Source organism: Euleptes europaea, chromosome 18 (assembly GCF_029931775.1).
Source record: "Euleptes europaea isolate rEulEur1 chromosome 18, rEulEur1.hap1, whole genome shotgun sequence".
Lineage (NCBI taxonomy): Eukaryota > Metazoa > Chordata > Lepidosauria > Squamata > Sphaerodactylidae > Euleptes > Euleptes europaea.
In genome coordinates, this window is record NC_079329.1 from 6,544,256 (window position 1) to 6,558,235 (window position 13,980).

Here is a 13,980-nt window from a genome sequence, read left to right on the forward strand (position 1 = left end):
GCAGCAGGGCGGCGAGGGCACAGCCGGACGGGGTCTTCCTTTGCCGCTTCATGGTGCGGGCAAAGCGGGCACGGGGCGAGCAGGCGCTGGGGCCCGCCCGGGTCTTTTGAGCTCTCGCGATCGGCGGGGGTGGATCTCCCCTAGGCTCCTCCCAAGGGCCGCCCTACAGCTGGAAAGGGAAGGGGGAGACCTGGGAGGGGGTCGACAACCTCCCTCCGATTTCCTTTGGGCACTGGGGTAGGCCCTCGAGCTCCCTTCTCCCCCCACCCCCGGCAAAGCCCCCCAGTCCCATCCTTCCCCGCACTATTTGCCGCTTAAGGAGAACAGAGTCACTACAAACTAGAGAATCCATCATTTTCTTTCCTTTTTTTTTTCAATGGAGGCCGTGGGAAAGTGGCACCGGCCGCCGTCCAATCGCAGGGCGGCTCCACCAGCGGCTCGCCAATCAGAACGCGAGGGGTCCCCCGCTCCGGGCCAATCGGACGTCTAGAAAGTTCTGGACGGGGAAAGAAAGCCGAAGGGGGGAGAGAAGAAGTCTCTATTAAGAAGTTGAAAGGGATGGAAGGTCGCGCCGCGCTTCCGTTGCTGCCACGTTGCCAAAAAACCTGAATGGGGGTGGGTGAAAGATTGAGGGTGGGGAGATAGCGGCTGGGGATTAAAGGGGGAATCCAGCGCTCTGCCCCGGGACATTTTTTTTTTTTTTTAAAAGCCAAGATCTCTAGACCAAGGAAAAAATGAGGTCATAATTAAGTGAAGCGTTCCTTTCTTTGTCCCTTGACGGCAGTGACGCGGAAGCCAAGCGGATTAGCAGTCTTGTCCAGGATACCCATCAGAAAGTCCACGGCCACATAGAAAAAGTGTAGTTTATTTGTACAGTGCAGAAATATATACAGATACTCCTTTCACACTCTCCGCTCATAACATCCCGCATAGAACTGCGGTTCCACTTCAATATATACACCTGGTGGTTGCAGCCACCAATCACAGTAGATATCCAATTATCCTGGCATTGCTACTGCATTGCATCAGCCACCTGGCTCTAGCTGGATCAGGCCAGCTTTCTCTAGCTCCCCAGGTACTTTCCAGGCTGATTACATCGTCCTTAGATCTCACTGATCTATCCTGCCCTGTCAAACTAACTGACAGACTTGTAATCTTGACAGGCAGATGGGATTTCAGGAATAAGGGCCTCTGAGGTTCCAAAGAATGTGGCTTCACCATGCAGGGTTTGAGCCTAAGAACATAAGAAAAGCCATGCTGGATCTGAGCAAGGCCCGTCAAGTCCAGCAGTCTGTACACACAGTGGTCAACCGGGTGCCTCTAGGAAGGCCACAAACAAGACGACTGCAGCAGCACCATCCTGTATTCCACAGCACCTAATATATTTGGCATGCTCCTCTGATCCTGGAGCCTCTAATGCCCAAACAAACAATTAAAAAAAATACTGTGACAAATTTCAGCAAAAAAACAAAACATGCGTCTTGGGACACCCCAATTTCCCCTTATCATCAGCTTGAGTGGTTTACAGATGGGCAATATCTGGCCAAGGATGCTGGCTGCCTATCTGATCTCCATAGCATTCTTAGAGCTGATGATACAGGGGTCCAATTACTCTCCTGTCTCCGGGGCAAAAGCCAGCCTAATGGTTTACTATGGAAATGGGTAACCTAAAAAGAGCCAGAAGACAAGTAGAAAGATGATATTATGCCAATAAAGGTTTATGTATGTAAGTAGAAAGATGCTGGTGGAAAACTCGCACTGAATCCTACAAAGCATGCTATATAGATCCCTTTGGGAGGCCTATGAAATGGCACTGTTTGCAGCAAAGGAAAGTTATTTCTTTGCAAGACATTGCATCAGCTAGTTCACAACCATCCCAGTTGTTTAAGGTATCTCAACATCTGCTGACTCCTGAGACTTAACTTTTACAATGTCAGGAACTGACAGTTAGCTAAGATGTCTTTGCAAAGCCAGCATGGTGTGGTGGTTAAGAGTGGTGGACTCTAATCTGGAGAACTAGGTTTGATTTCCCACTCCTCCAAATGAGCGGCGGACTCTAATCTGGTGAACCAGGTTGGTTTCCCCACTTCTACACATGAAGCCAGCTGGGTGACCTTGTGACCTTTGGCTAGTCACAGTTCTCTTCAAATTCTCTCAGCCTCACCTACCTCACAAGGTGTCTGTTGTGGGGAGAGGAAGGGAAGGCGATTGTAAACTAGACTGATTTTTCCTTAAGTGGTAGAGAAAGTCAGCATATAAAAAACAGCTCTTCTTCTTCTTCATGCATCTGCACCGATCTGGATGCTGGCTGTAATATAGACCAGGCAAAAGAAATAAGAAAAGCCATGCTGGATCAGACCCAGGCCCATCAAGTCGAGCAGTCTGTTCACAAAGTGGCCAACCAAGGGCCTCTAGGAAGGCCACAAACAAGACAACTGCAGCAACATTATCCTGCCTGTGTTCCAAAGCACCTAATATAATATGCATGCTGCTCTGAGACTGTATATAGGTATGCATCATGACTAGTATTCATTTTGACTAGTAGCCTTGGATAGCCCTATCCTCCACGAATTTCCGTTCGATTTCAGATTTCTGTAATCCAAACTCTATTGCATTGGATGCCCCATCTTGTTGATCTTATTGACTTACACTGTGTAATCCGCCTCGAGCTCCTGTGAGAAAAGCGGACTATAACTAATGTGTGTGTGTGTAAAGTTCCATCAAGTCACATCCGACTTATGGCAACCCCTTTTTGGGGTTTTCATGGCAAGAGACTGACAGAGGTGGTTTGCCAGTGCCTTCCTCTGCACAGCAACCCTGGTATTTCTTGGTGGTCTCCCATCCAAATACTAACCAGGGCTGACCCTGCTAGCCTGGGCCATCCAGTTAATATAACTAATAACTACTTAAAAAAATACAGGTCACTTTGACTAAATTTTTGACTAAATTTTATTTATTTAATTAATTGTATTTGGACTGTTCTCTTCACAAATAAAAGTTTGTGGGGCTCCAAACTGCCCTTCATCCTGATAAAACTTCCCTTCACTCCCCAATGTCTCCCCATCGCACTGGATGGTTGGTTGAGGACTCTGCATGCATTCTGCACATGTTCAGAAGAACTCTCTATTTCTGATTTCGCAACCCTGGAGCTAGAATTTTCTGAGGCTAAGTGAACCCTTTCTCCGTCTCAAATGAATGAATGAAAATTATATTCCTTTACTTTACAAGAGGAATATAATTTTCATTCATTCATTCATTCGAGACGGAGAAAGGGTTCACTTAGCCTCAGAAAATTCTAGCTCCAGGGTTGCGAAATCAGAAATAGAGAGTTCTTTTGAACATGTGCAGAATGCATGCAGAGTACTCGACCAACCATCCTGGATAGCCTGATTTTGTCAGATTTCAGAAGCTAAGCAGGGTCGGCCCTGGTTAGTATTTGGATGGGAGACCACCAAGGAATACCAGGGTATGAGCTTTCTTACCCTATCTGAAGAAGTAGAAAAGGGCAAAAGCCCAGTAGCACCTTAAAGACTAACAAAAATATTTTCTGGTAGGGTATGAGCTTTCGTGAGCCACTCTTCGCTTCTTCACTTCTCACTTCTGAAGAAGTGAAGAGTGGCTCATGAAAGCTCATACCCTACCAGAAAATATTTTTCAGTAGTCAAAAAGGGCAAGAGTCCAGTAGCACCTTAAAGACTAACAAAAATATTTTGTTAGTGGCTCATGAAAGCTCATACCCTACCAGAAAATATTTTTGTTAGTCTTTAAGTTGCTACTGGACGCTTGCCCTTTTTGACTACTGCAAACAGACTAACACGGCTACCCACACACACGCACGCACGCACACACACACACACACACACACACACTCTTACTTCACAAGAGGGGGGAAATAACGATTAGAACGGCCTCGTTCCTAATATGGGGGAGTTTAGGACCCAGCGAAGCAGTACTGGGCGCGGCTGCAACAACTCCATTGGCAGCCTTGGGAGGGCGACGTCACTGAGACGCCCTAAAGGGGCGTGGCTTCTAAGGGCAGGCGGAAATGAGTGTGCCTCTGGCAGCATGGCGGCGCCTTGCGGGCGGCGAGCGTGCCCACGTTTTGCATAGGGGAACGCGACTGGAGCCCCGTGCAACTTGCACTTCCGGGGATAAGCTGCAAGCAGCTGCTCCCCCCAAGCCTCTATGGCCTCCTCTGGATGAGGGACTGGGAGTGGAGCCGCTCTATCCGTCGGCAGCTCTGTGGTGGGAGCCTTTGGCATTGGGGAAATCGACCGGGAGTGGGGGGGAAGGCCGGGGTTCGTTTTGGGCCTGCGAGGACCAGCCCTCTCTTTGGTTTGCTTGCAAGCATGGTGGAAAAGAAAGTATCAGGTACTTTGTCAAGGATCAGAAGAGCATGCCTATAATATTAGGTGCTGTGGAACAGGGGCAGGATGGTGCTGCTGCAGCTGTCTTGTTTGGGGGCTTCCTAGAGGCCCCTGGTTGGCCACTGGGTGAACAGACTGCTGGACTGGATGGGCCTGGGACTGGTCCAGCAGGGCCTTTCCTATGTTCCTAAGGGGGTGGGGGCAGAACGAGGGACTGCCAGAGTTTGATTGATTTTATTATTACGGCGATAGCCAGACAAACAAACTACAAACCCTACCAGTTAAAAAACTGCCAGAGTTTGCAAAACACGTCCCTTGCTTTAAGGAAGGGCGAAAAGGGGCTTTGACCCTCGAAAGCTCCGTCTCCCCCAAATCTTGCCAGTCTCTAAGGCGCAGCTGGACTCGAACCCGGCTGCTCTGCTGCAGACCAACACGTCTGCCCACCTAGGATTGCCAACCTGAATCTGAGTGTCCTATAGCTGAATAAGTTGTGTTTGATGAATTATACAGAGTTGCATTGTATTATGTTGCATAGTATATAAAGTTGCATAGTATTATGTTGTTGAGCCTGTGCTGTTGTTAGATTTAACCTCCAGGAACTAGCTGGAGATCGCCTGCTGTTACAACTGATCTCCAGCCCACAGAGATCAGTTCACCTGGAGAAAATAGCTGCTTTGGCAACTGGGCTCTATGTAGGGTTGCCCATCTCCAGGTACTAGCTGGAGATCTCCCGCTATTATAACTGATGTCCAGCCAACAGAGATCAGTTCCCCTGGAGAAAAGTACCGCTTTGGCAATTGGACTCTATGGCATTGAAGTCCCTCCCCTGCCCAAACCCCACCCTCCTCAGGCTTCACCCCAAAAACCTCCCACCGGTGGCGAAGAGGGACCGGGCAACCCTAACTCTATGGCATTGAAGTCCCTCCCCAAACCCTGCCCTTTTCAGGCTCCGCCCCAAAACGTTCCACTGGTGTCAAAGAGGGACCTGGCAACCCTATGCCCACCTGAAACCCACTTTGTGAAAACGACTTTTCATTCCAAAGCACGAACACATGAAGCTGCCTTATACTGAATCAGACCCTTGATCCATCGAAGTCAGTATTGTCTACTCAGACCGGCAGCGGCTCTCCAGGGTCTCAGGCAGAGGTCTTTCACAACACCTACTTGCCTAGTCCCTCTAACTGGAGATGCCTGGCGTTGAACCTGGGACCTTATGCATGCCAAGCAGATGCTCTACCACTGAGCCACAGCCTAAGGGCAAGAGGACAGAAGGACTGCTAACTTGGTGCAGGGCTCTTCTGGAGTGAGGAACCCCCCTTTTAAAAAAAGTCAGGTGCATCATGCTAGTCCTCATCGAGTTCCAGAGCACAGATCCGGCGGGCTGCGTTTGAGGGTTGTCAACCTCCCCGTGGCACCGGGCAATCTCCTGGAATGACAACTGAGCTACAGAGGACAGGGATCAGTTTCTCTTGAGAAAGAAATGACTGCTTTGGAGGGGGGACTCTATGGCATTGTGTCCCACTGAGATCCCTCCCCAGTCTATAAAATTATGCATGTTATGGAGAGAGTTGACAGGGAGAAGCTTTTCTCCCTCTCTCATAATATTAGAACGCTGGGTCATCTGCTGAAGCTGGTGGGTGAGAGATTCGAAACAGAGAAAATGAAGTATTTCTTCCCACAATGCATAGTTAAATAGTGGAACTCCCTGCCCCAGGATGTGGTGATGGCTGCCAACTTGGAAGGCTTTAAGAGGGGAGTGGACATGTTCATGGAGGAGAGGGCTATCCATGGCTGCTAGTCAAAACTGATACTAGTCATGACGCATGCCTATTCTCTCCAGTATCAGAGGAGCATTGCGTATTATATTAGGTGCTGTGGAACACAGGCAGGATAATGCTGTTGCAGTCATCTTGCTGGAAAACTTCCTAGAGGAACCTGGTTGGCCACTGTGTGAACAGACTGCTGGACTTGATGGACCTTGGTCTGATCCAGCATGGCCCTTCTGATATTCTTATCTCCCCATTGGGGAATAGGTGGGGTATGAATGAAGATGAAGTAAATAATAAAAAACGTCATTAAACTACGCGAGCTTTCAAGTTTCCCAGAGAGTTTAGGCGCGTAGTCGGGTTGGCCTGCAGTAAAAGAGCGAGATTCGAGTCCAGCAGCACCTGAAAGACCAACAAGACGTCAAGGTATAAGCTTCTGAGAGTTAACGCTCCCTTCATCAGAGTTCTTCGTCAGGGTGGATGTTAATGCAAGAAAACAAAAAAAGGAGAAACAACAAAAATGGGAACAATCAGGGTGTGATGGAAAAGTCCTTCTCGTTCTTCAAATATTTGGACTGTGACCTCTAAATAAAATCCCTTAATGAAACCCTGGTTTAATTGCAAACAGGAAGGACCAGTTTATGCCTTTCAGGCCTTGTGCTGAGACATTTTGTAATCCTTCAAGACCATCTGCTCTCAATCTGGCGCAGTTGCTCCCGGTGTAGACCGGGTGACATTTCCCTCCTAGTACACCACAACAAATTCTTGCAAATAAAGCTTTGGAGTACTGTGGCTCAAAGCTTCCAGTTTGCATAGCTGAGCACATATAATTCTGGTCATGGGAAAGACCCAGGTTCAGTCGCCGGTATCGCCACTTAAAAGGGTCAGGCAGTAGGTGATGGGAAAGATTTCTGCCTGAGACCCTGGACAGCCATTTCCAGTCGGAGTAGAAAATACTGACCTGGATGGAACAATGGCCTGATTCAATGTAAGGCTGCTTCATGTACTTTTCCTGGCCCCAAAGCCTGTGTTTGTTTTTTGCCACACTATAACTGGCAATGTTTGCTCTGCCATGGGTGATACCGGCTCTTACCACACGATGGCACATTCAAACAACATAAACTTGTGATGCATATTGGGGCAAAAAAAATCCCAGCTTCACATATTCACTGATGGGATCTGTGCTGGTGAGAGATTCAAAACAGGCAAAAGGAAGTATTTCTTCACACAACGCATAGTTAAATTATGGAACTCCCTGCCCCAGGATGTGGTGATGGCTACCAACTTGGAAGGCTTTAAGAGGGGAGTGGACATGTTCATGGAGGAGAAGGCTATTCATGGCCACTAGTCAAAATGGATACTTTCCTTTACCCCTTAGAAGCTCCTTGATCCGTTGATCTTGAGCAGCGTAACAAAATGGATCCTAGTCATGATGCAGACCTGTTCTCTCCAGGATCAGAGGAGCATGCCTATTATATGAGGTGCTGTGGAACAGGGGCAGGATGGTGCTGCTGCAGTTGTCTTGTTGGTGGGCTTCCTAGAGGCCCCTGGTTGGCCGCCGTGTGAACAGACTCTTGGGCTTGATGGGCCTTGGCCTGATCCAGCAGGGCTTTTCTTACGTTCTTCTGTTAACATAATGTGCAATTTTAAGCTTCACGAGTGCTCAGTGAAGTATGCGGAGGCTACCTCCAGTTGCTGCCTTGAGTGGGGGCGATGCCAGTTGAACGGTTGGTGATAATGCTGAGGGCTCCAAACAGCTGCTGGCAAAACGTTGCCCTGTCTGTTGGTTGGCGTCACGCCCCCTCCTCTCCTTTCCCTTCAGCGCGATCCCAGGATCCCGGCCAGCGGCGCATCTTGGATCGGGCCACCCGGCAGCGGCGTCTGAACCGCCAGCTCGAGGCCTTGGAGAATGACAACTTCCAGGACGACCCCCATGCCAACATGCCCCAGCTTGTGAAGCGGCTACCGCAGTTTGATGATGACGCCGAAACGGGTGAGTTTGGGGGCGGGTAGGGTTGCCAACCTCCAGGTACTAGCTGGAGATCTCCTGCTATTACAACTGATCTAGCCAATAGAGATCAGTTCACCTGGAGAAAATGGCCGCTTTGGCCATTGGACTCTATGACATTGAAGCCCCCCCCTCTGCAAACCCCACCCTCCTCAGGCTCCACCCCAAAAAACTCCTGCTAGTGGCGAAGAGGGACCTGGCAACCGTAGGGGCAGGGCCTGGTGGCTACTGCCCTCATCTCGCAAGGCCTTGCGTCTTTACCAGACAGGTTCTGCTGCAGTATCGTGGTTAGAGGGTTGGACTAGGATCTGGGAGACCTGGGTTCGAATTCCTGCTCTGCCATGGAAGCTTGCTGGGTGACCTTGGGCCAGTGTCATGTTCTCACCCGAACTTCCTCATAGGGTTGTTGTAAGGATACAGTGAGTGAAAGGAGAATGATGTATGCTGACTGGAGGTCTTCGGAAGAAAAGCAACATTTTTTAAAAAAGCATGCTAAAGAGGCAAATCACAAATGAATCTTTGAGGAATTGAATGGGGGCAGGTGAGAGAAAAGTGGGGGGAACTGGAAAGTTAAATTGTTCGTTTTTATTTATTTATATACTCCTGTTTACACCACCTTTCTCCTCAGTTAGGGCCCAGAGCAGCTTACATCTTTCTCGGGGTTTTTTTTCATTGCTGTTATTTTCACAGGGAAGAAAAAGAAGAAAACCCGCGGGGATCATTTCAAGTTGCGTTTCCGCAAGAACTTCCAGGCTTTGCTGGAGGAGCAGGTGAGTGTCAATCTTCTTGTTTCTATTGTAGGGCGTGGGTTGGGTGTGTGTTTGTCTTTCCCAGACACTCAGGGCTGGTACTGACTTAACCATCTGGGCGTTGAGCATTTGGAGTCAACTGGTCTGTGAGACAGTGAGCCATAAAACTGTGAACGGTTTGCAAAATGGGGAAATCGAAATCTATTCATTTTTAATTAAATGTCTTGGGAGTTAAAGATGTGTAAAGTAAAGATAAAGGTAGTCCCTTGTGCAAGCACCGGGTCCTTCCTGACCCATGGGGTGACGCCACATCCCGACGTTTACTAGGCAGACTTTGTTTACTGCAGGGGTGGGGAACCTTTTTCCCACCAAGGGCCATTTGAATATTTATAATATCATTCGTGGGCCATACAAAATTATCAACTTAAAAATTAGCCGACCAAGCCCCAAGCAGGCAGTTGCCCCAGAGGACACCCCCGGCGCGGGCAAGCAGGCAGGCATCCAACCGGTGGTGCACTCTCCCACCTGGTGACACTGGATGGTCTGTTGTAGCCAGGTGTAGCCGTCCAGCCACATGCTGGATTTGCTCCTGCTCCGCATGGTCGGGGCCGGATTCTACAGCCGGCTCCTGCTACCTCTACTTGCAGAGGTGAAATGAGGACGCACTGGCTAAGAACTCGCCTCCCCCGTGCATTCTGCCCCTGCCCCCTTTAACCCCTCCACTTCCGCCCCCAGTCCTCTTGTAGTACAGAGAGAATACGTTTCTCCACGGCCTGGGTGGGAAAGGGTGAACACAGATTCTTGGGTGGTCCTAGCAGCTCCATAGCTAACGACTCTTCTGCAAGGGGGGGGGAAGGTTCCTTTTCTCAGCAAAACAAACTCACATCGGCCTTGAACAGAGGCTATTCATGTCCGCGGGAGGGGGCGGATTGCCAGTCTTAGATCCTTCTGAGCTAGAGATCTGCCAGGACCCACGAAGGGCCAGACCAAATGAGTTCGCGGGCCTTATATGGCCCCTGGGCCTGACGTTCCCCACCCCTGGTTTACGGGGTGGTTTGCCAGTGCCTTCCCCAGTCATCTTCCCTTTACCCCCAGCAAGCTGGGTCCTCATTTTACTGACCTCAGAAGAATGGAAGGCTGAGTCAACCTTGAGGCAGCTACCTGAAACCGACTTCCATTGGGATCGAACTCAGGTCGTGAGCAAAGCTTGGGCTGCAGTACTGCAGCTTACCACTCTGCGCCACGGGGCTCTTCAAGATGTGTAGATGTGCAATAATAATAATGGCTGATGGTAATCTGTATCACTGGGGATGCCCAGGACTTCCTTTGTGCAAAGTATGTTGTCTCCCACTGTCCCACAGTTATAGAATCATAGAGTTGGAAGGCCATCTACTCCAACCCCCTGCTTCATGCAGGATCAGCCTAGAGCAGTGGTTCCCAACCTTTTTTTGACCAGGGACCACTAGGACTTTTTTGTTCGGTGCAGGGACCCCAAGGTTCAAAATAAAAATTCTGAGAATTTGAAAATAAACTTTAATCATAACTGTTAGTTAAATATTAAACTTAGAATAACATTTGAATATATATTTTTATAATAGAGAACTTTTAATTGAAAATATTAATTTATTATGGGTTTATAACTTTGTTTCGCGGACCTTAATTTAGTTCTCGCGGACCCCTGGGGGTCCACGGACCCCTGGTTGGGAACCAGTGGCCTAGAGCATCCCTGACAAGTGCTTGTCCAGCCTCTGCTTAAAGACTGCCAGTGTGGGGGAGCTCACCACCTCCCTAGGTAGCTGATTTCACTGTCGAACAACTCTTACTGTAAAAAGTTTTTCCCTAATATCCAGCCAGCACCTTTCTGCCCTCAATTTAAACCCATTATTGCAAGTCCTATCCTCTGCTGCCAATATGAACAGCTCCCTGCCCTCCTTTTAAGCGAAAGCCCTTCAAATACTTAAAGAGAGTAATCATGTCCCCCCCTCAACCTCCTCTTCTCCAGATGGAACATTCTCAGCTTCCTCAGCCTTTCTTCGTAGGGCTTGGTCTCTGGGCCCCTGATCATCCTCATTCCTCCTTGACTGGGTCATAGCTGCCCTCCTGACCTCTCCCCCTTGGTGCCTTGTGCAGAACCTCAACACGAGCGAAGGGCCCAACTATCTCACAGCCTGCGCTCCTCCCTCTAACTTGCCCCAGCGTCACTTCTGCACTGTCTGCGGTTTCCCCTCAAACTACACTTGCGTGTCCTGTGGCGCCCGCTACTGCTGTGTGAAGTGTTTGGGAACGCATCAAGAGACTAGGTAAGATGTGCGTGTAAATAAACTGCCTGGTCACCTAGGGCGATTGGGGATCTCATCCAGATGACCAGGCCGGGAAGGTGTTGTTGATTTTTGTTTAAAAGTGTGTTTTGGATATTCCTTGATACTGATTGATAGTGATATGCGCACTGTGTGCAATGCCAGCCCATTCCAGAAAGAAATAATTAAACTGCATTCCGTGGTTGTGTGCTGTTACAATTCAAAACATATTTAAGCAACATTCTTGTTTTATTTTTAATAAATTTTTATTGTTTTTGTTACAAGGCATGGGTAAAGGAAAACAGGGAAAGGGATAATTTGATTATATTCACTTACATTTCTATTATACCGGGTACAGACATTCAATGTCATTGTATCTATCATAATCTTACTTTTGATTTATTACTATTACATCGTTCCAATTTTCTAATATTGGTTTTATTGTCTCTAATGTTACCTTTTGATCTATTATTAAAAACAATCACCAATATCTTAACAGTATTGTCTAAAATATATAGTTATGCTCTATCATATTTGTCATAAAAAGATTGCCATTTTTGTTTGTGTTCTTCATATGATTCATAATGTAGCATGGTGGATAGTTTTGACATCATTGCATATTCATACATTTTTGTAATCCACATGTTTAAGTCTGGTATCTGCTTATCTTTCCATTTTTGGGCCAATAACAGTCTCGCCACTGTTGTTGCATATTGATACAATTCTCTTTGGGTGAAATTTGAGGTGGGATTATGCCTAGTAAAAAGTATTTGGCGTCTAGTTGGAAGTTGGTGTTCGTAAAGTCTTGTATTTCTTTATGTATTTTTTTCCAAAAAGTTTGTACTTTCTTGCATGTCCACCATTGATGAAAGTAAGTTCCTTCTGTTTCAGAGCATTTCCAACAGTTTGCTTGATTTGCTTTATACATCTTCTGCAGGTCTTTCAGTGCATAGTGCCATCTAAAAAAATATTTAAACAACATTCTGTTAGCATAGTCCACTTGGAATACATCTTATGATACATACCCAGGCTGATATAAAATTGTTCTATTTGTTTATGATTGTTTAAGTGTGCATTATATGTTTTTCTAGAAGGCCTGTGGGCCGAAATGTGTTTGGCATTTGGTTTTAGATTTTCAACCCTGTATCTGTTGCCATAAGGGCTTGTTTTTAATATATGTGTTTACTTTGTCATAAATATATTCCATTGTTTGATTTATTTTAGTTTACCCAACCTTTTGGGTACCTAGTCACCTAGGGCGATCAGGGATCTCGTCCAGATGACTAGGCCAGGAAGATGTCGACTTTTGTTTAAAAGTTTGTTTCAGATATATATATTGTTTACAAAATAGCAGGATAAAATGGAAACTTGAACCAGTTGGTCCCCTGTGTCTGTGAAAATCAGGGTGAAAGACAGCTGTAGCATGGGTTCTGTTCTCCTTATTTTGTAACTGCTTTCCCTAAAATTTGTAACTAAAATTTATTAGTGCAGCATTCCCAGCAAATGGGGGGGGGGGGTAATCCAAAAAGGTGGATAGTTCTTTTTGCCAAGTTAGGACGAGATTAGTTTCACTGTAGTGGTTAAGAGTGTAGTATAGTACCAGCGTGGTGTAGTGGTTAAGAGCGGTGGATTCTAATCTGGAGAACTGGGTTTGCTCCCCACTCCTCCACATGAGTGGCGGACTCTAATCTTGAGAACCGGGTTCAATTCCTCACTCCTCCACATGAAGCCTGCTGGGTGACCTTGGGCTAGTCACAGTTCTTTCCGAACTCTCTCAGCCCCACCTACCTCACAAGGTGTCTGCTGTGGGGAAGGTGATTGTAAGCCTCTTTGAGACTTCTTAAAGGTAAAGAAAAGCAGGGTATAAAAACCAGCTCTTCTTCTTTCTTCTCTTTCTGCTGTATAATTGTTTAGTGGTATTCGGATATGTTTATAGGCTGAAACACCTGCTCTCTTTTATACGCAGGTGTCTGAAGTGGACGGTTTGATGTACGTCCTGAGGAACGTTGCTGGCTTGTGTGTGGAATGTGATCGATCCCTGCCTGTTGCCCATGGATCTGTTCAGCTGTTGAGGCCCAGTGGTTTGTCCCACAGAGCTGAAGTCCGGAAGACTGAGTTCCCCGGGCTGAGTGAAAATCACTTGCCTTGTACCAATCTGCCACAAGCGTCCGAGTAATAAAAACAAGGTGTTTAATCCAATTTTCTTTGTGTGACTTTGCTCATTTTTTCCCTCCTGTCGTCTGGAGCGGTTTGTTCAGCGGTTGAAGCATATTTACTCTTTGCTTGCACTGAAAAGTCACACTTAATCTGGATTTGGTGCATTGGAGCCTGGCTCAACAGCTGCCTTGTTTTGGAAGGAGAAGGGGCCGTTACTGGTTGGGAAAATCTTGAACACATGAAGCTGCCTTCTACTGAATCAGACCCTTGGTCCATCAAAGTCAGTATTGTCTACTCAGGTCGGCAGCGGCTCTCCAGGGTCTCAGGCAGAGGTCTTTCACATCACCTACTTGCCTAGTTCCTTTAACTGGAGATGCCGGGGATTGAACCTGGGACCTTCTGCATGCAAAGCAGAGGCTCTACCACTGAGCCACAGTCCCTCCCTTAGACCCAGGAAAAAAGTGAGAGACTGCCGGCAGCTCCGAGCCAAATTTCAGTTCGGTTGTGCAATGAAAGCTCCAAGAGATGTTTATTTCAGTAGTGGCCCTGTTTGTCTTCATTTGTTACTTATTAATAGAACCTATCTCCACACACACACCAAACAAAATCTTTGGGTTAAATGCATTTCTTCTGTCA

The 13,980-nt window shown here is 47.4% G+C and overlaps 1 protein-coding gene across 1 annotated transcript; it reads left to right on the forward strand.

Annotated features, from left to right (window-relative positions):
• Positions 1-4,349: 4,349 nt before the first annotated feature.
• ZNHIT1 (zinc finger HIT-type containing 1) lies at positions 4,350-13,205 on the forward strand. The gene is made up of 5 exons (XM_056863265.1): positions 4,350-4,371; positions 7,956-8,126; positions 8,832-8,911; positions 11,021-11,190; positions 13,154-13,205. Exons 1-5 carry the CDS (start codon positions 4,350-4,352, stop codon positions 13,173-13,175), a joined length of 465 nt encoding a protein of 154 aa, XP_056719243.1. The 3' UTR covers positions 13,176-13,205.
• The last annotated feature ends 775 nt before the right edge of the window (positions 13,206-13,980 follow it).

What these genes read in the sequence shown, in the direction of transcription:
- ZNHIT1 (XM_056863265.1), top strand. Translation starts at nt 4,350, where the DNA reads ATGGTGGAAAAGAAAGTATCAG. An exon ending in GGTGGAAAAGAAAGTATCAG is followed by an intron (nt 4,372 to 7,955) that starts GTACTTTGTCAA and finishes CTTTCCCTTCAG; the next exon opens with CGCGATCCCAGGATCCCGGC. An exon ending in TGATGATGACGCCGAAACGG is followed by an intron (nt 8,127 to 8,831) that starts GTGAGTTTGGGG and finishes TTATTTTCACAG; the next exon opens with GGAAGAAAAAGAAGAAAACC.